Source organism: Xiphias gladius, chromosome 11 (genome assembly GCF_016859285.1).
Source record: "Xiphias gladius isolate SHS-SW01 ecotype Sanya breed wild chromosome 11, ASM1685928v1, whole genome shotgun sequence".
Classification (NCBI taxonomy): domain Eukaryota; kingdom Metazoa; phylum Chordata; class Actinopteri; order Istiophoriformes; family Xiphiidae; genus Xiphias; species Xiphias gladius.
The window spans coordinates 11,729,337-11,753,153 of record NC_053410.1 but is presented as its reverse complement, the minus strand read 5'-3'; the positions used below and the strand labels follow the sequence as shown (position 1 = coordinate 11,753,153).

At 41.1% G+C, this 23,817-nt stretch overlaps 1 protein-coding gene across 1 annotated transcript in view; it reads left to right on the top strand.

Annotated features, from left to right (window-relative positions):
* Positions 1–23,801, top strand: part of LOC120796192 (collagen alpha-1(XVII) chain-like) — a 29,139-nt gene extending 5,338 nt beyond the window's left edge. Inside the window, exons 5-55 of the mRNA XM_040138678.1 lie at positions 718–1,005; positions 1,137–1,193; positions 1,317–1,352; positions 1,480–1,530; positions 3,060–3,206; positions 3,812–4,738; positions 5,549–5,632; positions 5,775–5,837; positions 5,946–6,098; positions 6,963–7,055; positions 7,144–7,188; positions 7,277–7,420; positions 9,071–9,949; positions 10,096–10,146; positions 10,263–10,280; positions 10,408–10,434; positions 10,544–10,606; positions 10,702–10,806; positions 10,932–10,985; positions 13,064–13,099; positions 13,247–13,300; positions 13,455–13,490; positions 13,601–13,663; positions 14,330–14,365; positions 14,566–14,637; positions 14,760–14,786; positions 14,922–14,957; positions 15,078–15,113; positions 15,202–15,282; positions 15,457–15,492; positions 15,593–15,685; positions 16,786–16,866; positions 17,009–17,059; positions 17,194–17,253; positions 17,373–17,432; positions 17,541–17,567; positions 17,740–17,799; positions 17,959–18,045; positions 18,160–18,198; positions 18,312–18,428; positions 18,518–18,637; positions 18,756–18,839; positions 19,028–19,171; positions 19,265–19,375; positions 19,612–19,791; positions 21,091–21,240; positions 21,353–21,580; positions 22,082–22,246; positions 22,387–22,467; positions 22,563–22,646; positions 22,739–23,801. Coding sequence (XP_039994612.1) covers positions 718–1,005; positions 1,137–1,193; positions 1,317–1,352; positions 1,480–1,530; positions 3,060–3,206; positions 3,812–4,738; positions 5,549–5,632; positions 5,775–5,837; positions 5,946–6,098; positions 6,963–7,055; positions 7,144–7,188; positions 7,277–7,420; positions 9,071–9,949; positions 10,096–10,146; positions 10,263–10,280; positions 10,408–10,434; positions 10,544–10,606; positions 10,702–10,806; positions 10,932–10,985; positions 13,064–13,099; positions 13,247–13,300; positions 13,455–13,490; positions 13,601–13,663; positions 14,330–14,365; positions 14,566–14,637; positions 14,760–14,786; positions 14,922–14,957; positions 15,078–15,113; positions 15,202–15,282; positions 15,457–15,492; positions 15,593–15,685; positions 16,786–16,866; positions 17,009–17,059; positions 17,194–17,253; positions 17,373–17,432; positions 17,541–17,567; positions 17,740–17,799; positions 17,959–18,045; positions 18,160–18,198; positions 18,312–18,428; positions 18,518–18,637; positions 18,756–18,839; positions 19,028–19,171; positions 19,265–19,375; positions 19,612–19,791; positions 21,091–21,240; positions 21,353–21,580; positions 22,082–22,246; positions 22,387–22,467; positions 22,563–22,646; positions 22,739–22,794 — 5,876 coding nt within the window. The 3' untranslated portion in view covers positions 22,795–23,801. The remainder of the gene's footprint in view (positions 1–717; positions 1,006–1,136; positions 1,194–1,316; positions 1,353–1,479; positions 1,531–3,059; positions 3,207–3,811; positions 4,739–5,548; positions 5,633–5,774; positions 5,838–5,945; positions 6,099–6,962; positions 7,056–7,143; positions 7,189–7,276; positions 7,421–9,070; positions 9,950–10,095; positions 10,147–10,262; positions 10,281–10,407; positions 10,435–10,543; positions 10,607–10,701; positions 10,807–10,931; positions 10,986–13,063; positions 13,100–13,246; positions 13,301–13,454; positions 13,491–13,600; positions 13,664–14,329; positions 14,366–14,565; positions 14,638–14,759; positions 14,787–14,921; positions 14,958–15,077; positions 15,114–15,201; positions 15,283–15,456; positions 15,493–15,592; positions 15,686–16,785; positions 16,867–17,008; positions 17,060–17,193; positions 17,254–17,372; positions 17,433–17,540; positions 17,568–17,739; positions 17,800–17,958; positions 18,046–18,159; positions 18,199–18,311; positions 18,429–18,517; positions 18,638–18,755; positions 18,840–19,027; positions 19,172–19,264; positions 19,376–19,611; positions 19,792–21,090; positions 21,241–21,352; positions 21,581–22,081; positions 22,247–22,386; positions 22,468–22,562; positions 22,647–22,738) is intronic.
* The last annotated feature ends 16 nt before the right edge of the window (positions 23,802–23,817 follow it).

Sequence of the window (23,817 nt, the reverse complement as noted above, 5' to 3'; positions counted from 1 at the left end):
AGCAGGTCAGCTGAACATGCAAAGGTGAAATTTGTCAGCAGGTAAGCATACAAGATAAGCCTATGAAATATAAGTGTGCAGTTTCAGATGTCTATTCGTTGTGAACAGTTCTTAACCCCTCACATGGTTTCATTTAAATAACAGTTTGATACACAAAAGGTCGACTTTCCACAAAAAAACCCCAAATATTAGAGAAAAGTCCAAAAACTGAAAATGACCCCTCCGATTTATCTTGTGACCCTCTGGCGGGGCCAGACTCCTTGGTTGGGAACCACTGGGCTAAACAAGAAAACCGTCTATATGGTAGTTCAAACAGCTACAACAGTAAAATGCTGCTTACACATTAATGCATCATATTAACAATCTTTTAATGTCAGGTATGAAAATTTATCAGTCACAGGGCTCAAGTACTTTTAAATTCGATACTTTAAGTGCATTTTACTGCAGTACACTTTTTAATACAGGACTTTTACTTGTAATGGAGTATTTTTACATTGTGTTATTGGTATTTCCACTGAAGTAAAAGATCTGATAACAACCTACTCTTGTAAAGTACAAGTACCTCTAATTTGTACTTGAGTGAAAGTACTTCCTTTCTCCTACTGCTTGCAGGGGACTTTCATGTGACTCAGGCGTATTCCTGTTTGAGCACTCGTGCTGTGGTGACGATACAGTTGCAGGATATCTTGAATTCACTTGTATGCATCATCCTTCCAGCCTCTGTAGGTGTGAACACCAGCAGCTACAGCTCCTCCTCGGGAGTTTACCTGGGAGGAGACTCCTCAGGGGGAGGCACTGGAGGGGGTCGCTACACCGATGGAGAGGGGTATGGAAGTGGAGGAGGAGGAGGAGGCGGAGGCAGTTATCTCGTGAGCTCGGTGTCAAAGGTCAGGTCAAGCTCGTCGAGTGGTGCCAGGAGAGCGCAGACTGCTGGCCCGACAGGAGGCCTGTCGCCAGGTTTCCGGGAGAGGAAGATCATATCCAGCCACTCGGGAGGTTATGACGGTGAGGACCTGTTAATAACGCAGGCGCGGCACAGTTGCCATCTGAAACAGAAGCTTAAAAAAGTGGAGGAAACAGCCGGGCACAAGGGTGCTGTTTATATTTCTCCTTAACTATTGTTTTTTTATTTCTAGGAAGTTCTAGTGCTAATTCCTCTCCAGAATTTACACGCAAAGATTATGGAAACTACTGTAAGTGAGAGTGACTGCTGTATGAGATTTTTAACTTTACGATCACACAATATTTTTTCAGCTTTGTCCTCACCACGTGTCTTTGTATGTTTATGTGTTTTCCCCCCTTTTTTTTCTTTTCAGGCTCCAGCACCTCAAGAGGGAGGAGTGAAAGCAGAGGTATTCAATAATAGTTCCTGCCTCTCCTCTCCTCATTATTTCTGCACCATCGGACTCTGAATTGTCCTGGCTCACGTTTTGTTAAATCGGGACTCCTTTGTCCATTGTGTGTTGTGATTTTTTTCAGAGAGCGAGATCAGAGCCAGATTACAAAGTGCCTCTCCCACTCCCTGCAGATGTAAGACCATTTGGATCCATTCACTGTCGATTATGCGGTTCCTCAGAAAGCAACAAGACTTCTTTATTTGGGAATGTTCATTCAAAAAGGCTCTTGGATTGTGAACGTTTTTTTTTTTACTGCAGCGTCACTTTTGAGCAATGTGTCTTTTTTGAATTATGCTACTGTCTAAAGCTTTGGCTCAGTATTCAGTATATCACGTACAGGACGTTCCTTCTCTTCCCACTTCTCACATGCATGTTTATGTCCATGAAATTTTAATTAGGAACACATGTGCAGCTCCCCAGACAGAAGATATAAATCTCTGTGAGATTTAGACAGGGAGGATCACGGTGTGTTTGCATTGTGCGAATGTGGGGAAAAAGTTAAGGGGCAGATCTGTGGTGGCAACAATGGCACACATGAGTCACCGTTTGCAGCACCTCCCATTTGAAGCAAAACAGTGAAAGTTCAGAGTTTTACAGACGCTGATCACTCCCTCTGCTGATTAAAGTGTATAACTGCTATTATTTAAACCCCCCATTTTTTAACAGTTAGTCAACCTGTGCCACCTGAACCCCACCTTGGCTGGGTCTCAGATTGCTATGTTGCATTTTCTGTACAATGCCGGAAGATGTATTTAGTACCTTTACTGAAGTAATAGAACAACCCAACAGCGTGAAAACCAGACGTTGATTGTAATTAAGTACTTTTACTCGAGTACTCTTCTTAAGTACAATTGAGATACTTCCACTTTACATTTTATGTTATTTTACACTTTAGGTTCACTACATTTCGGGTCAAATATCGTGCTTTTACTCTACTGAATTTTTTTTTGACAGGCAATTACTCTGTCAACTCATTGTTACGGATCCAACAACCCAGCACTACAAAAAGTAGTTGAAATTAGTCCCAGCTCCACCAGCTACAATATTACAGTGCTGCTTAAACAGTAATGCATCATTAATAATAATCTATTATAATCAAATATAATATTTTATACTTTTATACACGAGGTGTATATTTTTCTAATTTTGTGCTTCTACATAGTTAGGTAATATAAATATCAATGGTACTCAGACAGAAAGACAGAAAGCACAAGAGCGATATAGGTTATATGGACTGTATGTAATCGAAATTAAGTTTATTTTCTTAAACAATCTACTTAAAATGGACAAGAACACATTTGGTTGGTAGATACTGCATTTGCTGCTCACATTCCCCATACTGTAATGCAGTATCTGTATTTTTATTATTATTACATAGGTTTTATGGCAATGGTTTTTTGGGGAGTAAAATGAAAGCATTACGACCTTTTATCTGTTTTAGAGTTTGCAATCCAACCCGAAACCTTTGAACCCCTTTTTTTTCAACTGCACTGCTTCTGTAGTTAAAGCTGTAGGGCAGTATACCTGTCAAATAAATGTAATTGATCAAAAAGCGGGGTATTTCTCATAGAAATATAGTGGAGTAGAAGTAGCACGAAATGAGAAGAACCTAGTACAGCATTGCATTTGGTGAGCATTGTTTGTGTGACCGTGGTTTTGCAGGGACGGAGCTGGACGACGTGAAGAAGCTTCTGAAGGGGCGTTCCAGCAGCGTCAGCCCCACACGCTCCTCCAACGCCTCCGTCACCCTGCCTGTCCCTAAAAAAACCAGCGTGGAAGCCAAAACCATCTCTGTGGCCACGCAGTCGGGTACATACCCCCCACCAGAGTAACACAAATGCACATACTCAGCATGCACAGACACTATGTCTCCCTCCCAAAGATTTATGGTTTAACGTGGCCTCAGTTTGTGCCTCTCATGACAGATAGATCCTATGTGAGGTTTTGCAGATGTCTACCAACACTTACTCACAATATTTTTCAGAATCCTTAAAGACTCTTGTTGATCTGGATCAAAAAATATTTTTTCTGCTGCACAATTAAAAATGACATGCAGAATCTCTTTGCACATTTTGGACAACATGGGGAAAAGATGCGTTCTTGTGTGTGAAAGTATTGAATAATAGAAAATTACATCAATACTCATAAATATATTAAAGGATAAAACTTAAGTTTTGGTTAATGTTGAATAAATCATCTTTGTTTGAATTAAGAACATCACAACTTTCGTTTTTTTATCCTGCATTGGAGAAAATTTTTTTTTGATCGAGAAGGACAGACGGATCTTTCAGGGTTCCTTGAAATACTTTAAAAACTCAAATGCAATGATAAAACGTGAGAGCCACAAATTGGGGTCAGCTTTAAGTAAGAGACACTTTCTTGATTTTTGTCCATGTGTCTTCTCTCTCCTGCAGTTTCAACTTCATTTGGCTCCGGTGTGAGATCAGGTGGATTCAACACCATTGATACATCAGGCCAGTATGATACCAGTCTGGGATCTGGACAGTTTGATACTGGCGTAAAATCAGGCCAGTATGACGTCACTCTGAAATCTGGACAGTATGATACTGGTGTAAAATCTGGCCAGTATGATGTCACTCTGAGATCAGGCCAGTATGACTCTAGTGTGAGATCAGGCCAGTATGAATCTAGTGTGAGATCAGGCCAGTATGATACCAGTCTGAAATCAGGACAGTTTGACACTGGTGTAAAATCTGGCCAGTATGACTTCACTCTGAAATCAGGACAGTTTGACACTGGTGTAAAATCTGGCCAGTATGACGTCACTCTGAAGTCAGGACAGTATGATACTGGTGTAAAATCTGGCCAGTATGACGTCGGTCTGAAATCAGGACAGTATGATACTGGTGTAAAATCTGGCCAGTATGACGTCGGTCTGAAATCAGGACAGTATGATACTGGTGTAAAATCTGGCCAGTATGACGTCGGTCTGAAATCAGGACAGTATGACACTAGTATGAAGTCAGAACAATATGACATCGGTCTGAAATCAGGGCTATATGATAATACTGGCAATACTGGTGTAAAATCAGGCCAGTATGACACCAGTATTAGATCAGGCCACTATGATACCAGTATTAGATCAGACCAGTATGATTCCAGAATGAGAGCAGGCCAGTATGACACCAGTATGCGATCAGGCCAGTATGACACGCTGGACTCCACACTTCCCTCTTTCTCCTGGTCCACGTCCACGCTGCCGGCCTCCTCCACCACGGTGGTCGCTGGCAACACCAGCAGCTACACGTACCAGGTCGGCACCAACAACATGTCGGGAGGAAACTCGCCACTCGCCACCACCTCACCCTCATCCCTGTCAGGTGAGACCAGCGTCCCTTGAATGTTACCTGTTTCCTGCAGGTGAAATTGGGTCTTCTTTGACATGTAGTAAGGAATGTTTTGTCTCTACTAGCGATATATTAGGAACTGTAAATGGACGTAGATACGCATAAATAAATAGGTAAACAAATACACAAATGAGCAAACAAGCACATGTTCAATAGTTACATAAATCTAGCCATTATTAACTATCATAGAGGTTCTCATAGGCCTCCTTATGCCAGTCCTGAAGATCCATACCCATGAGACTTAGATTCAACCTTCAGTGTTGTTGAAAAAAATCAAAAAATTCATCATGCTCATTTTTACAGTTCTGTATATCTTATATCTCCCAGCTCCATAAAAACAGTGCAGTTCCAGCCTCTAAAATGTGAGGATTCTCCCAGTTTTCCATCATTGTCAATTGAAATTTTTGGGAATTTAGATTTTGTCTTTTTTTAGGCAAAACAAATAATTTGCAGTCGCAGTTTTCACTATTTTTGCGACATTCAAAGACTTAATGAACATTCTGTAAATAATTATATTCAATTTAATTGTTTTTATCCCGTTCCATGCTTCAGTTTAATCTTGAACTGCTTATTTGTGTTGTATTTACTTTTTTGGTTTGTTTTATTTTATTTCTATTTTTTGTCAGTATGTCCATGTCCAGTGTGGGATCAAATCTATTTTCGTTTGTTTGTTTGTTTGATTTGGTTTCCCCGCTTTTCTTTTTTTCTTGTTTTGTGAACAATTGGACGAGTGTGTTATGTTTGCATTTTTAATTAAATCAAATTGTTCACCTCTGTTTGCAGTTTACGGCTTTCAGAATAATCTGGCGCCCACCTCTGGCACTGTGCTCACCACCAGTGGAGCCAACTCAAATGCTTACGTAGGAGGTACGGCAGCATGTTTTCTGACAGTTCCCACAATATTTTGACACTATCAAATATCTTGTCCTCAATAAATATACAAAATAGCACCTTTCTTATGTAAGCGTTTATCTGTGTGTGTGTGTGTGTGTGTGTGTGTGTGTTACAGGTTATGGCGTTCAGAAGAACGTGTCAAATGGTGGCGGTGTCGTCAGCACTGGAGTCTCTACGAGTAAGTCCACAGCTGAAATCCCCCCTGATCTGGGAAAAAGTTACCACACTCAAAATAAGTCTCAAATTCTAAAAATTATAATGATTTCTCTCTTTCTGTTGTTGTCAGCCACTAGATCCCAAACTGATGATGCATATAAGAAAGACTATAAGTTCTTGATCTCTGAAAAGGAGAACGTTCCAGCTAAGAGGGACGCAGAGATGTTCATTTTGGCTAAAGACAGCGGGAAGCAGTTCACCACCAGCGGCGGTGGTGGCGGTGGCGGCGGCGGCGGCGGGGGCGGCGGCGGCGTTCATGTAGGAGGAGGTGAGTCAGATATTCACGGTCCCATTCTGGAGAAAAACAGTTTGTTTTCTCTCACCTTAACAGGGTCTCTCAACTTACTCTGGACCCAGTTTTGAACCAAGGCTTAGTTTAACAGTCGGTCAAAGTGGGCAGCTGGCTGAAGGCCCCAGATCCTCAAGGGCTCCAAAAGCCCCAAATTCCCTTCTTATCAATTGGAACTACATAATTTGATTAGTTGCCTTGTGCAAGGTTGTATTATTCATCATAGGACGGCTTTAAGGCTGCAGCCAACAATAATGTATTTTCACTATCAATACGACTGACAGTTATTCTTTTGAATAACTGAAGAATTGTTTAGTCTTTAAAATGTCAGAAAATAATGAAAAATTCCCATCTTTATTCCTTGAAGCCCAAGTTTACATGTACTATTTCCTTTTGTTGTCTAACTAACAGTCAAAAACCCGAATATGTTGAGTCTTCTATCATAGAAAACTGAGAAACTAGCAAATATTCACATGTGAGAACCTGGTGCCTCTGATTTTTTTATAAAAATACTTAAATGATTAAGCAGTTATCAAAGTTGTTGGCAATGAATCGACCAGTTGACCACTGGTTGGTTTCCAGGTGCCAGGGGAAATAGTGACACTGCCATGTATAGTGGGGCTGAATAGGGGCCCAACAACAAATAAATTTGTTCTGTATCAAATGTGTCAGCTGTTATATTTTGATAGTGTGTGTCGTCTCACTCTTAAAGAGACACGTTTTCGGTTTTTTTTGCTTCTTATATACATTAAATACGATAAAAGTAGCATTAAAAAAAAAGTATATCTAATTTTACAGGGTCGCTATCGGGAGATTCAATGAAGAAAGAGAAGCTTATTTCAAGCTACAGTGAGACGGTCCCACTGAAGACAGAGTCAGGCAACTCTTACTGTGAGTGGTCATTAAAAACATCTCTAAGATCAAAAAATGGCTTTGATTATAAAGAAAAAATAGTGATGTTTATTTTTTCCCTCACCAGATGGATCATCTGGAGTTGTAATGAAAGACAAAGCCACCTATGCAGGTATTTGGATTGCATGAATGTCGATATTTACACAATTAACGATTTAGCGTTTGAAAAGCGAGGATTTGATTCTTCACTCCGTCTTCAGAGATTCGCAGGGACAGCGGCATCTTCGGAGGAGGAGGATTTTGCTGCTGCTCCGACTCCTGCTGCTCCTGGTGGAAATGGCTGCTGGGCCTTCTCCTCCTCTCCCTTCTCCTGCTGGGACTTATTTTTGGCCTGATCGCACTGGGTACGTTTCACTTATGCAACATTATGAGATTTAATAGGGAAAAATGACATTCCCCAAAGATAAAACCTTAGGAGTCATGAGATTCTCTCTGGAGCTGCTCTGCAATGAAGCGCCTGGGAGTGACTGTTTTCGAACCAATAAAACGTGTGTTTCAGCTTTTACAGGCTAGTGAGCATTATTTCACAGTGCTGCTAAGCACTGTGAGACCGTAAATGCACTCTTCTCCCTGGAAATTTGATCTCTGGGTACTGTCCCGCTGCCATAAAGGCGGTCTGGCATTCATTGTCAGTGGAGCAGCTCCAGAAAATGTTGCTTAGCGACACCAGACACTCTGCACTGTTTTCTTGCAGCAGGAGAGTTGTTGATACACCTCTGATTTGAGGTATATTTTAAACAAGTAAAGCAAACACAACAAGACACTCTGTGTACCTCCAGAACTTGCCTTAGAATCATCACATTTTTAAGTGTAAAAGTAGTCCAGTGATAGTTTTCTCTACATTCATGGGTATACTGCAAACAGGAACTCCTAATAGCTAATTCGGCACATTTTTAATGATGCCAATTTGCCAAAATGTAAACAATTATTGGGGCTCAAGTTGTAGCCCACAGCTAACTAATTGAATCCATGGCAGCATTATACTGTACTTAACGTTGGGCAGTTGTCAGCTGCTCTGTACTGAGGTTGTCATACTTTTCTCACTTTTGTCTCAGTAATGTGGTTCCTTGAGTGATCGGACAAAAGCGATTGGTTGTGTTACTTTGGCTTTTTGGCTTTTGCTAACGAGATTGCGGCTGTCTGTTGTGGGGCACAGGTTGGCAGCTGCTGAACTGCAGAACAGGCGTAGAGATTATAAGGTTTGTAGTGAGCGGAAGGTTGCTGGTCCGGTCCCCAGAGTGGGTGTAATAAATCCGGGTGGGGAAAGTGAAAGAGCAGCGCTTGCCCCCTCCCAGATTGCCATCGCTGAGGCGCCCTTGGGCAAGGCGCTGTGGTCGTACTGGACAGCTTCAGGTGTGAATTTGTGTAACCAGCGATATTCCTCTGGTTAAATAAAGGTTTAATAAAAAAGTGTAACCCTAACCCTTTGGTATTTAGATTAGGGCTACAACCAACAATAATTTTCATAACCGATTAATCTGCTGATTATTTTATATACTTATGCTTCAATATACTACAAAAATAAAAAATGATTAATTGGGTATCAAAACAGTTGCAGATTATTATTCGGTCAACTGATTAATTAATTCCTGGTTCTTGGCTTTAATCTGTGATCACATCTGTATCTAATCATTTACAGTGTAATATATTTAGTATTCAAATGCTGTATGCACAGTATATTTATAAATGTGTTAATGATTCACACAAGGTCCTTTACATGAAAGAGAATGATAAAGTAATAATGAAATTTACAGTAAAATAAGGACAAAAGCAGTAAAATAAGACAGAGATACTTATACATAGATTCATCTGTTAAATTACCGAAGTCCGAGCTCCCCACGCCAGAAGGTGGCTCCTACAGATAAATTCTTAATCTGTGGAAAACACTGAATTAGTTTTTTGAATTACAGACTGAGAATCCTATCCTACCCCTGCCTGAATGTGTGCTCTGCGTGTGTATATCTTAACAAACGCTGATGCCCTTTTTTTTTTAGCTGAAGACATGAGAAAGCTGAAGAATCGAGTGGCTGCCCTGGAGGCTGAGTCCGCGGTCGCCGCCGCCCGTACCAGTCAGCTGTCAGGTTCTTCCAATGACATCAACACTTATGTGGCTGGTGGAGGTACCGGTCACACTGACACAATACACCTGGATGCTGGAGGTGGAGGCTCAGGCTCCAAAACACGAATCGGAATTGCCGCCGGTGCTGGCGGCTCCAAAGGTGGCAGTGGCAATGACATCGGCGCTGGAAGTAGCTTTGGCGGTGCCAGTGGGGCCAGTGGTGGCAGTGGGGTCAGTGTGACTGGGGCTGGAGGTGCTGGCACTGACTTCAGTGGCAGCGCTGGCAGTGCTGGTACCGGCTTCGGTGGCAGCGCCGGCAGGGCTGGTACCAGTTTCAGTGGTAGCGCCGGCAGTGCCGACACTGGCTTCAGTGGCAGCGCCGGCAGTGCTGGTACCGGCTTCGGTGGCAGCGCCGGCAGGGCTGGTACCAGTTTCAGTGGTAGCGCCGGCAGTGCCGACACTGGCTTCAGTGGCAGCGCCGGCAGTGCTGGTACCGGTTTCGGTGGCAGCGCCGGCAGGGCTGGTACCAGTTTCAGTGGTAGCGCCGGCAGTGCTGGTACCGGCTTCAGTGGCAGCGCCGGCAGTGCTGGTACCGGTTTCAGTGGTAGCGCCGGCAGTGCTGGTACCGGCTTCAGTGGCAGCGCCGGCAGTGCTGGTACCAGTTTCAGTGGCAGCGCTGGCAGTGCTGATACCGGTTTCAGTAGTGGCACTGTCTTTGGGACTGGTGTGAGTGGAGGACACGCAGACACTGCTTCCTTTCAGATGATGATCCAGCACATGCTCAGAGCTGAAATACAATCACAGACTTTCAGAGGTACTGCACATTCTGACTACCTTGAATACACTCACACACACACCACACACACACACACACACACACACACACACACACACACAGACACTGACATAGACTCACACACACTACATTCATCTTCACTGGACTGTTGTTTTCTTTCTCAGCTTTTCTAGCATCCTCAGTTCAGGGAGAGAGAGGGCTGCCTGGACCTAAAGGTGAAATTAAAATATCATTTCTTTCATAAAATCTAAACATATATCCCTTTCTCAGTTAACAAACATGAGTTGTGTTAAATTCATATTAATTTATGTTTATTTTTTATTCTTTTCAGGGGACTCTGGGGTTAAAGGTTGGAAAGCAGAAACACTTCTAGCAAGAAATCTTTCAGATTTTTCAGATATGTTTCTATTGTTCTGTCGACAATTATTTATTTGTGTACTCTCATCATAATTAAATTTATGTTTCACTTGTTAAAGGTGATCCTGGTTTCCCTGGAATGCCAGGTGAGGAATGATGACTAATATTTTCCTCAAGTCATTACCAGTATTTTACATGTTCATGTGTTTATTCTGTGGCATCATGATGTAATTTTACTGCAACCTTTGACCTCAGGTCGTCCGGGTGCGATAGGACATACAGGCCCCGAGGGTCCTAAAGGACAGAAAGGAAGCCAAGGTACAGGGCGCACGTCAGGTCACACTACATGATACAAGTGCACTATTGAGCTTATTTAGAGTGAGTGAGTTTCTGTATGTAAAATGTCTGATCAGGCGATCATGGGCCGGAAGGGCCAACGGGTATCAGGGGTCGTGAGGGCCCAGCTGGCCCCAGAGGTGATCCAGGACCTCCAGGCTTTGGAATGAAAGGCGACAGAGGTACGGCTCAGATTCACAGCTGTAACAGAGTTCTTTAGTCTCATTAGTGATACTAATAGCGGCTAGTTCATCTTGATTCAGAAACAAAGTGTCACTACAGGATCTGAGGTGTTTGCTTTATGCAGGGGCTCCTGGAGATCCTGGGGTTGCTGGATCTGTGGGACCGGTTGGACCAAAAGGTGAGATCACTGAACATAAGTCCTTGTCCCTTTTGTTTACATGCTTAAATAAATGACAAACAAAAGCATCTGTCTAAAAAGGAGCATCTGTACTACAAACGGCACCAGGTGGCAGCATAGAGTCAGTTGCATATGTAGCCTCATGCCTATCCATATTGTTCAAAGAAAACCAAACAAGATCTCCATCTTGAGATAGACACGAATGGTATTCAAGAATCAAACGCCCCAAATGATGAAAAATAAAATAGGTTCCATTTTTAGATTGAATTCCTGCGGCTTCTACTTTTCGGAAAACAACACATCTCTGACTTTTGAACGCACGCGGGGAGTGTTCAATGTGAAGTCTTCTCTGACAATTACTTAATTAGGAGCACACCAACAGCATTAATTCGCCTCTTCAGTCATACCAAAGCTTTGCAAAAATATGTTCTATGACCCATCCTTCCTCAAAAATAAAACTGTTTTCCTGAACTTTACAGTTATTCTTCCCATCCTTACGTCCTGCTCTTATATACTGTTTAAATAGCCAATCTAACCATCAGATTAGGACACAAAGACACTCAGAAAGTCTTGTTTAATTGTGACTTTAACAATAGTTCAACTTTTGTATAAGTGCACATGTACGGTATCTCTCCTGTCTTCCCTGATGGAATAATGCAAATGCTTATTGGCCTTCACTGTATTTTGAGCACATCTTTACATATTTATTTATTTTCCTTCTTAAAAAAAATGGTAACACTTTACTTTAAGTCCTCCATTTAGTATTTATGAGCAGTATATATGCATTTAATAAATGTTTTATAACACACTTTAATGTAGCCGTAAGCAGAAATAAGTATTTATTAATGTATTTGTCAACAATTACATCTATTCCTGTGGGTACCCATAAGTGGAGACTGGTGTATAAACAGATAATAAATGACAATAATATAAATAATAAATAATATAAAATATGTCTTCACAGGAAAACTGATAAACATTATACATCGATAAACAGTTACAAATGTCCCTATATCTGCTTAAGATACATTATAATGTGTTATAAACCATTTATTAAATGTTTATATACTGTGTATAAATACTAAACAGGGTGTTACCTTTAAATTTAATTTTGATTTTATTTATTTATATTTATCTTGTTCCACTATATTACAATTTTTAATATTTTTTTTAAGTGAGTTTTCACTATAGCACCTATAACAGTTAAAATATGATTAACTAGGGATTACTAAGACAGTATGGATATAATCAATTAAGTTTTCAATTCACATCAATGAAGCATTTAAAAAAAGAAGGAAAGAAAAAAAGGTAATGCTTTATTTTACAGGTCCAATATTTTCCATACTGACCGTTAACCGGCGTGTCCTTGGGCAAGATACTGAATCCCAAATTGCCCCCGATGTATCATCGGTGTGTGAGCGTGTGTGTGTGTGTGTGTGTGTGTGTGTGTGTGTGTGTGTAGAAAACGCAGTATGTAAAGAAAAGGGCACTGTACAAATGTGTGTGTGAATGGGTGAATGTGGCATTAGTGTAAAGCGCTTTGAGTGGTCGATAAGACTAGAAAAGCGCTATTTACGTGCAGTCCATTTACCATTTATCATTAAAGCCAATTTCCTGGAAACCTTGCTCACAGTCTCCTAAAAATGAGGTGGTACGTACCAATATCTTGTAAATTACAAGGATGCTTCCAAGAAAGGCCTACACAGATCGGTACTAATTATAAGGGAAATGGAGGAAGTGTTAGTTTTAACAGTTACAAGTAACCGCTCGTTATACTTGAGTTTTTAAGAAAAAAAATAAAACACAGTTCATGTTAATATCCATTGAAGTTTCCTTGAGAGACTAACAAAAATTCTTAAAAATAATTAGTAATGTGTAAAATAAAACGTTACCGAAAAAACATTTGTACATCACTGAATAGCCAGTTTTAGACTACTGTCTGTTAATTCTTAATTCCAGCGTTAGTTCCTCATTAATGCTATGTATTTTTAGTATGATTATTATGGTGTCCAAAGGCCATTATAATGTTCTTGTTATACAGTGGTTTTTCTTCTACTCATAATTCATCTCTTCTCCAGGTGCACCAGGTGTTCCTGGGCTTTCTGGGCCACCAGGTCAGTTTCTCCCTGTTACCATTCATGTGAACCATTACACTGATTCCTGATTTGAATAGCATTGAATTTACCAGCACCAACTATAAGACACTGTTAGCAGTGCCTTGACGTAATCCCTGGCATTTCACATGAACTGTCTTGTTATAGGTCAACCAGGTTCTCAGGGTTTCCGTGGAGGGTCAGGGCCACCTGGGCCTAAAGGTGGGTTACATGGACATTGTTCACTTGCCAAACAGTGAAACGCACAGTTGATTTAATATATTTTATTCGTTGTAATAACAGCAGATTTTTATAGGACTTGTGTGGTCAGTTTTTTTTATTTTCTAACCATAATGTAATTAATTGTTTATTTTAGGTGAACCTGGTGACAAAGGTCTCAGAGGTCTGCAAGGTCGGCACAGTTTTGTGAATTGAACTATATTTGTAGAACTCAACTTGGCATGTTACATAAATCATACAATCTATATGAGTTTTTTTTAATCCAGCTGTTCCACTCCTCAGGTGATCCCGGTTTACCAGGTCTGCCTGGGCCAGCTGGAGAGAAAGGATCCAAAGGTTCAATGGGTGAGTCACAGGAACTCCATCCTCAGATACTTAGTTGATTCTCAGACTCCCAGATTATGGTATCGTGCTTCTCAACTATAACAATTGTTCAACGTTTTGGGGAATATGATTGTGATCAATTGTCATTTTCCGGGGGTTGTGTCTCGGATTTCCTGGCATCTGTGCTTGTTGCCTGGAAACTGCTCATAGTGTTGAACTGTTACTTTAATGTGACTTGACTTCGATGAATTAAGGAGGCATGTGTGATCATAAAAAAAATTTCACCCAGCCAAGAAAATGGAAAAAGCGCTTTAAACATAATCATTCTGAGTATGTCTTCTTCTTTTTTTTTTTAAAAAATAATAATTATTTTTAGAATCTTAATTATATACTTTAAATATTAGTTATTTCAGCAATTTAGACCTAAAGATAGTTGAACTAACTTTATCGCTCACTTATCTTTTCTTCTTCCTTTCCTTTTTTGAAACTTAATGTTATTGAAATCATTAGAACTGATTTGTGTGGCAATGTGGCAATAATGGGATCCTCCACAAGGGGACAGCAGAGAGGGGTCTGCTCATGAAGCCTCTTTTACCCCCACCCCTACCAACACCACCGCCACCGCCGCCACCGCCACCACCACCACCACTCAATATGATATATTTTTTTCTCTTTTTTTGTCATCAGGACTGTCTGGACATGATGGTGCAAAAGGATCTAGAGGTAAATAAGTCATTATATAAGTACTACACACCGATTTTAATATTATTTTAAATGCACCAGGATGTAATGCTGGAGGTTACACAACTCAAGAATTCATGAGGGTCAGGCTAAAAACAAGGCTAAGCTTTCACACACATTTTCAGGGAAAAAAATTATCAACATAAATTATATTTTTATTTCATTTTATTTTTGGCCCTCAGGTGACCAAGGACCTGCTGGGCCCCCTGGACTCAGAGGTCCTTCTGGGCCTCCTGGGGATGGTGGACTTCCAGGTATAGTGAATGTAAAATCGCTCTAATGAAACATGATCTTTAGTTATATTAACATTATCATCAGTGGATTATATGATGAGATATATTCATAATACCCCCCCACCTCACAATCCACCCTACAGGAGCACCTGGGCTTCCAGGACCACCAGGTACGGCTCTACTATTAATACAATAAACGTTGTAGTTTTAATTCAGTGGTGTAACAGTTCTCACCAACAGCTTGCTTTGAATTCTTACCTTTTAATGCTCTTAACACTAATAATGTACTTTTGTATTGCTTTTAGGGATACCAGGGAATCCAGGACAACCTGGCACCAAAGGTACAGCTACTGTCAACTTCAGTTTCAGCCCTGAGGGCCTCCGGCAGCTTTCTAAAATACAGTGTTACTGTGCTCTTAATTATAAAACTCTGTATCTGGGATGTGTCTGTCTGTTTCTAGGTGAAACTGGTGAACCAGGAAGAATCATCAATGCAGGTAACAGAGCACGAAAAAACTCAGACTGTGACACATTATTGATCAGACTATAGTCTGAGGATATCTGACCATTGCTTTTATTTTCCAGCTGGCTCCACTTCTGTTGGCATCCCAGGACCACCTGGGCCTGCTGGTCCTCCTGGCCCTGCGGGACCTCCTGGATTATCAGGTCTGACCCTTGACAACCCAGAAAGTAGCCAGATGATGTCCTTGGCATTCTTGCATCTTTGCTCTTAATGATAGGGCCATAGCATTAGTCAAAATACCTACTTATGTATATGTTTTTTTTTAATTGTTTTAACTCTTTGTTAACTCTATTTGTGGTCTTGATTTCCGTCTTCAGGTCCCATTGGCCCTGCTGGTCTGCCTGGCCAGCCTGGTAGGTCATCCTCCACTTTTTTTCTCCCTGAGGAAGCTTTATGGATTAGATATGCAGCCCTCAGAGTCTAATAGATGCTGCATTTTGTTTGTCCTCATAGGTCCTAAAGGTGACAGGGGATTTAAGGGAGACCAGGGACAACCAGGAATATCAGTGAGAATGACTGAAAGTATAAGTTCAACCAGAGCTGAGAGTGAGTACTTTTTTTTTTTTTGGGATGGTTTAGATATACAGTGTTTAGAGGTGAGAAATAACCTGCTGCATCTGTCGTGTAGCATTATCTAAGTTGAATTTCCATCCAATAAAATCAGTTCAGCGTTGATGCTACAGCCAGTGTCTTAGATCACACTAACAGTCAGACTACAGATAGATTTCTAAACCCATGTGTTTTTACAAAGCTGTCTAATTCTTGAGCATCTAAACTAGGAATAATTTCCCATGAAACCTGGGTGAATTAGGATTTTTTTCAAACCTAAAAATGTCGCTGGCTCTGTTCAATATTTGCCTTGTGGGAGAATTCAATAGTTACAAGGATATTTTGGCGGGAAAATTCAGCAAATAATGTATCAATACGGCCAACGTTGGTGGCATAAAATCTCAGTGCCGTGCAGACATTTAGCAGAGCTGAGATGCTGATACTCTTATTAATGTGTCAGAGCTCAGTACTTCTGTTAACTCATCAGTCGGGCTAATAATTGTTGCCTTGGACAAACAAAAATGACTGACAATGTCCTACCTTCAATTTCCATTTTCTTTACTTGCTGCACAATATTTTTATTAAATCAGCAATTATGCTCCATGTTTTCCTCTTTTTTATCATTTGGTGCCACTGGTTAGTAGAGGGTAGCCAAGGGTAGGGTGCCAAACTTTTAGGCTTAAAATAAGTCAGTCTTTATTTTTATTTTTTTTAACTGTCTAACTGGCATTAAATTAAAAAAAGAACAATAATTAAGACAGACCTAATGCTACTGACCAATCTAAAATATCTCTGTCAAACTAGTCCTAGTAGCTTATGGTGGCTAATGTTAGCTAAGGCTAGCAAACTTTAAATAGATATTACTTTAACTTCCCTGCTCGTGCTACCGTGACCCTGCATGTTAGCATTTACCATAGTATCCAGAAATTGTCACTCGTGGCCACGGTGGGTGCTGTTCAGCAAAGGTTCACGTTGCAAGTTTTTACAAGTGGAAAAAAAGAAATGTAATTTACTGAACTTTTACCCCGGTTGGTTTGTTTCTACACACCAGAGTACTGTTCGTTACTGCAAATTATGTCATTTTGTTTACGCTTTAGGTCAGTTTGGTGCTGGTGGAGCCTCACAACTATCTGGCCAACCTGGCCCACCGGGTCCACCTGGACCTCCTGGACGTCCAGGTCAATAAGACACAATATGCTCTATTGATTTTGTAGGATTCATCTGACACTGTCTAAGAATGACCGTCTTCTGCTCCTGCACTGTTTTCTTGTAGTATACTTCAAATTGTGTCACTGACTGTTTCGGAAATGTTTTCATTAGGAGATTCAAGACAAGGACCTCCAGGACCACCTGGGCCTCGAGGTCAGCCAGGCAAGTATTTCAGCTCATCAGATATACTGTTTCAAATATGGATGCAGAGGCGAGTGTATCATACAGTTTGGTTGGTATTTTGTGAAGCGCATCGATTCTTCAAATTAAACTTTGATCATCATTTTGCTTTTTAGGTTACGGAATACCAGGACCTAAAGGAGATAAAGGAGACTCAGGCTTTGTATCCAGCTCTGGTATGATCCAAATCTAAACTTGTACTCTGTAGTAATATGGGTTACACATTGAAGCAACAGTAACAGAGAACTTTACAGAACATAGGGACACTACTGATTCAACACTGCTCTTCCTATAGGAACATTTTACAGTGGACCACCAGGACCACCTGGGCCTCCTGGGCCTAAAGGATCAACAGGTGATCAGATTTTGTAAAGTGGTCTGACCTCCTTTGCCTCATTTAAAATGACCTCCACTCCTGTAGTTCTATTAGCACTTTATCAGGACATCTCCATCTTTGTTTTAGGTTCTCCTGGCCCAAGGGGCTACCAAGGTGATTTTCTTTGTTTCTTTTTTGTGTATCATATTTAAGCCATTTGCTTTTTCACTCTGTATTTGTTGTACTAACTTTTGTGACTGTTCTATAACGAAGGAAAAAGTTGTGAGCCTCCCTGTGAACAAACCTTTCCAGCATCAATATCTGTGACTGCTCATTTGTGTCTCAGGTGAATCAGGACAGCCAGGTGTTCCCGGCCCCCCAGGAAGACCGGGAAGCTCTGAGAGAGGTCGGCCCTTTTTCAAAGATGCACAAATGATAAATCATCAAATAAAATTTATATTAAAGAGCCACGCTCGTAATAGCCTCAAGTGCTGAGGACTTGTGTGGTTCAGACTTAATGTACAGTGTGATATACTGCCACTGTATATATATTTCTTCCTTACAGTGTCGACTTATGCTGGAGGACACACGATCCCTGGACCACCAGGTCCAGCAGGGCCTCCTGGACGTCCAGGACCACCAGGAATCAAAGGTAAACCTAACATCACACTGAAATCTGTGAATGCTGTCAGTGTTTTTCTGTATTTCAGAATAAATAATGTATCTGTCTGATAAAGTTTTGGTTATTTTTTTCATTATTTCCAAGGGGACACTGGAGCTCCTGGTATTCCTGGTTCTTCAAGAGGTAGAGAAAACTATAAGTATTGCCCTAACTACGCTTTATAGTAGCTCACAGTGGCTTTAAAGTTTTACACCACATGTCCTCTTCAGGGTCTTTACTATCAATGTTTTCCTCAGGATCCATCTCAGTCACTTCAGGCCCTCCTGGTCCCCCAGGTCCTCCTGGCCCTCCAGGCCAGCCAGGCTCCTTCAGTTCTTCTAGTGAGATGCGCCAGTACATCATTGACTATCTAAGTAAGAGTTTTTCTGAATCAAGGTCATAAGGTCACAGGCTGTCAGGCCGACAGAGAAGAGTATTAACATGTTTAATTTGCTCCTTGCAGGTAGAAGCAGACAAGCTGGTATCCCTGGACTTCCTGGTCCACCTGGGCCTCCAGGAATCCCTGGAACCTTCTCAGGCTCTATACAAGACATTGTTGCTCATGTCATTGAATACATGGAAAGTAAGCCTGTGCTTTTCCCCAGAATTTTTTTTAACTAAATGAACGTGTGAGGTGTATGTACGTTATGGGGCTTAATTATTAGATTGGAGCCACATTTAACTGTGTTGTGCAATTTCAGGGTCAGGCTCACATGGTCCTCCAGGTCCATTTAATTTTGATCTCCCTTCAACATATATGGACGAAGTTATTAGACGAAGTCAAGGTAAGTACAATTGATATTCATGCTGAGCCAAATGGTATCCAATACATCTGACATCTTATCCTCGTATTACAGGAGGCTGTAAACTCTTCAGCATCATCTCATTTGACCGTGAACACAAAAACGCTTGAGGACTTGCTTTTTCAGAGGATGCACGGGGCTAACCTATGTCTCCGCTGTGATTTTACTAGTTGTAGATATCAGACAATTTAACGAGGGAGCAGCAGGACCGCTAGGACCACAAGGACCCTCAGTACAAGGACGGACAACAGGAGAGGTTTTAAACAGTTACAGTGTAGATGAGATAGCCAGATATGTCTTCAACATCATGGATGGTAAGAACAGCTTGCACTTACAGAAATCAATAACCCTGGAACTGGTGCCTGGGCTGAATCAAACAGTCAAGCTGCATTTATTGTAATTTTCAGAGAGAGGGATTGCTAGAGGTCCCCCTGGGCTACCTGGTCCTCCTGGGCCTCCTGGTGCAGGAGGCTCTGGTGTCAGTACAGCTACAATTGACTATTCTGCACTGACGAGAAGTAAGATAATTTTATCAGCTTTGCCCTTTGACAGACACTGACTTTGTTTTGCCTGTGGAGTGAAGATAAACTGTATAGAGAATGAACTGGATTTAAATCTGCTCAATTCGTTGTTTTGCTTGTTAATGAAACAAAGCTAATCCACGTTCTCCATCATTGCTCTTTGAGAATAATGAAAATGTACAAACCCACTCACTCACTCACCATCTTCATTGTACTCTCATCCACTTACCCAGATTCAGACTTCCGCTCATGGATTAGGTCAGCCTTACAACATGGTCCTCCTGGTCCTGCAGGTGTCCCAGGGCTACCTGGCCCTCCTGGCCCTCAGGGGCCTCCAGGAGTCTCCACTGCCACTGTGTATGGGGCGGGGGGTCGTAGCTACAGCTTCGAGGACATTCAGCGTTACCTGCAGGGTGAGTCTGACAAACAGGATGAACATAATGTACTGGGTATAAACAGAGGTATGCCAACAATCGATCTGAATTCAAAAGTTATTTACTGTACCAGATTTGACCGATTTGCCAAAAAATTATGTCTAACACTGATAGTACACAAGAAATCACTGATTGTACTCATTATACAACAACATATATAGCAAGTTAATGTGAAGGTAATGTTAAATATTACAACTGCTTCCCTGAGAGAATATTCAGACTGAAAATAGGATTAAACATTTATACATATATAGTGAAACAAATTTAAATTTCTTGTAAACTTAAAGCAAAGGCAGTGTGTTTGCATGCATTTGTACTTAGTTCACATTATGTCACCAACCGGAGGAAAATAAAACTTTTAGAGACATGTAGTGCAGCGGACTGTTGACTGTTTCCTTATATACAATTAATTGATCCATCATGTGACCGATTAATCACCATATCATATGTACAAAACATTAAAATCATCCTTCTTGTCAAAAATAATGTTCACAAAATATCTTTTCTATTAGCTGATACAAATTGCAAGAGAAATATCAGTGACTATAAATACAGAATATAATGTCACAATATTCTTTGCCATGTACACTCTCTTTCATCTTAACCATCAATGGGTGAAAAGGTTGAATATCCATTTCTAAATGTAGGCAAAAATTTTGCATTCTCTCAACCTCGCTATTCAGACTAATCTTTCAACTTTCAAATCACTTTCATCTCTTAACATTTACGAATAACCCAAATTAATTTCAAATTCCATCCACATTTGAACTTAACACATCTATTCATAAATTTAATTTCCAATTCTTCTAAAAACATCTATATTATTCGAGAACAAATATAATCTGGTAGACTCTACAGAAATGGCTTCAAGCGTAATTCCTCATGTAAGTACATTAAGAGGCAATTTCTCCTAATCCCACCCCAAACAGTGATGTCACAGTGTACTGACCCACCCTTGAGTACACTTCTACCTCCCTGCGAGGTGAGAAGGTTAAACCACCGGATGTCAGCGAATAATAGATTTTCAGGGGGTGTTAAAGTTCCTCCTTAATGTGATGCAATACGACAGCCCTGCATTAAAGCCTGTGTATCTTAACATTTAGTTAGAGAGGTGTTATTTAGAGTCTCTGGTCATTTTGATGGTTGTTTATTTGTCCACTCCTTATTTTTTACAGTCTGACATCCACCCCCGTTAGCATAGTTGCACAAGATTTCCTCATCTTGCTCTGCACTTGTACGAATTACAATGACAATAACTTAGAATTTAATCTTTCTCAGGTTCTGGGTTCAGAGGTCTGCCCGGCCCTCCTGGTCCTCCGGGCCCACAGGGACCACAGGGCCCACCAGGCACTAACACTGGATCTGTTTCCTACAGTGGAAACCTCCCTCGGGAGAGCATCCGCACTGAAGTTCACGCGTATCTGACCAGTAAGCTCCTAACATCCCACACAGACAAGACATGTGACCCCTTTTGCCTTCAGAAAACTGCTTCTAACAGCACAGATGAGTCCAGATATCACATGTGAGCTTTATTTTTCAGGTGACAGTATTCGTCGTGCTATCACCGGACCTCCAGGGCCTCCGGGACCAATGGGTCAGAAAGGAGAGCGTGGAGAGCCGGGTTACATCCAAAGATACACGCAGAGCCAGAGCTACTCTCAGGGTGACTCCCGCCACAGCTCGGAGCGCAGAGAGGTCGATGTCAGCAAGCTTGCTGAGACACTGGACTACTCCAACGTTGCCTTGAAAGTTACAGACTACATCAAAAGTGAGTCAATTACAGCTGCCAAAAGTACAGATTTCTTGTAGTTGTCTTTATTATATTCATTATTATTTACAGTGCAACATGAAAAAAGTTGATATAATTTTGGATTTTTTTTGGATTTATGTTTTATTTGTTTTACTTTTGTTCGGTAGATATGCTTTACCTTTTGGAACATCAGTTCCCATAATGCTTTAGGGGCTGTTGCTATGGATTCAGTGAGTTAAGCTTGCGGGCTACAATTTGATGCCAATTTTTTTAGCCTATATTTGTTTACATTTTTCAAGTTTCAAGTTTACAAGTTCTGGAGTTACTGTATAAAGAGCATCTTTTTTGCTGATTTCTAAGCGGATTTATGGGGTTTGGGTGCGGTTGCATTGATTTTGACAGAAGGCAGGCCAACAAAGTCAGACTTTGAAACCCCTGACTTATGAAAAGGATCTGAATACTTTTTCCACCTCTGGCCAACAATGATGAAAGTACTGTTTTCTAACCTCCCTCCCACAGACCAAGGCCTGCTGCAGGAGTATCTGGTTGAGGGTCCTTCCAGGGTGAATGTGAGAGCGATTCAAGGCGTCCCTGGTCCACCTGGCCCTCCTGGACCACCTGGTTACAGCCGCGTCATCGGTTCCTACGGCAATGTCACAGCTGACCTCATGGACTTCTTCAGAAGTGAGGATACAGAGTTATGATTTTCCACATACTGTATCAGGTTAAATCTTACAGCAATGGAAAATGATCCAGACTTATGTAAGTGTAGCTGGAAAATATTGCTTCACCACGACTTAATCTGCGCTTTTGCTTTTGCGCAGCCTATGGCACCATCCCCGGCCCTCCAGGAAGGCCTGGACCAAAGGGAGAAAGAGGGTACCCAGGACCCAGAGGAGACAAGGGTACATTTTACATTTAAAGAGCACTGGTTTTCCAGAGTAGTGTTTTAGTGCAGTGGCTGAAACAAGCAGCCTGAGAGTTTTTTGTGTCTTTACAGGTGATCCTGGACACCCAGGTTTACCAGGACTACCAGGGTCATACACTGTCCAAAGTCCAAGCAGAGTGCAGAAGAGGGATACAGGTAAAATCAAAATGTTGTCAAACCCTATAAGAACTATCCGGTGTAACATACATATAACTCATCGCTGCACGTTTTTTTTTCATCCACTGCAGGCAATAAAGTGGTTGGTCGTCGTCAGCGGCATCGCCGTCAGGCCAACGGTGGCTAAAGGGCTAACATACTACTGGATCATGTCAGATTTCGTTTTCACTTTTACTCATCTTTTTTTTAGGTGTTCAACTTTAGCAATGCAAGTAGTCAAAAAAATGCTCCTTATTGTTTGCATCTGTAGAAACATCAGAAGACGATTTGAGAAAATAAAAGCGGCCAAAAATGCATCAGTCTCTTTGAAACGACTTCAGTAGAGATATGGTTTTAGTTGCTGGTCAGTGTTTTTGTGACACAGACTTCATTTTTTTGTCACGTGGGTGTATAATGTTTACTTTGCTCAGTTAGAGGCTCACATTCAAAACATTTTTCTGGGGGCAGCTTTGTTTAATAGACTATCTATTTTTAAGCGATAACTAGCAATTGCTGATATTTTAATTGCTCTTTGCATCCTTTTCCACTGCTTATGTGACTCGAGCATCTGGTGTACTTTTTATTGTATTTGCTGTCTTTTGAGGATTATATTGTATTGAGGACTATGTAAGTTAAATGTTGTATCAAGGTAAAAGACTACAATATATTCATATAATCCACCTAAGTCAAGCCGGCCTTCAGCCTTTAAGTCCCCTGGCAGTTATCCATTCATCCCACACAAATTAAAAAACATTTTACATTATTAAATTTATAAAGCAATGCACAATTATCAAAAGCTGAGACAGTCCCGGTCAGAGTAAGGGCCATTTGTGCAACATGGGTGTGTGTGTGTGTGTGTGTGTTTGTGTGTCTGGGTGAGGGGTATGTGGGTGTGTGTCAGTGTGGTGGCAGGGTGGGGATTGGTTGATACACTTGAAATAAATCACATCGTTCATATGGTTGAAAGACAGGGACGCATGATCACTTAGAAATGACTGATTGGGTTGTATATTTTTGTATAAGAACGCACTGAAATTGATATATTTTCTTTGTGTGTTGGAAAGATAAATGTTCCCAGATTATGTTTTACATGATTGAATTTACTGACATTTGATCAATATATTTGAAACACACACAAATAAATCTATTTTTGGACTTGTGAGTCTTGATA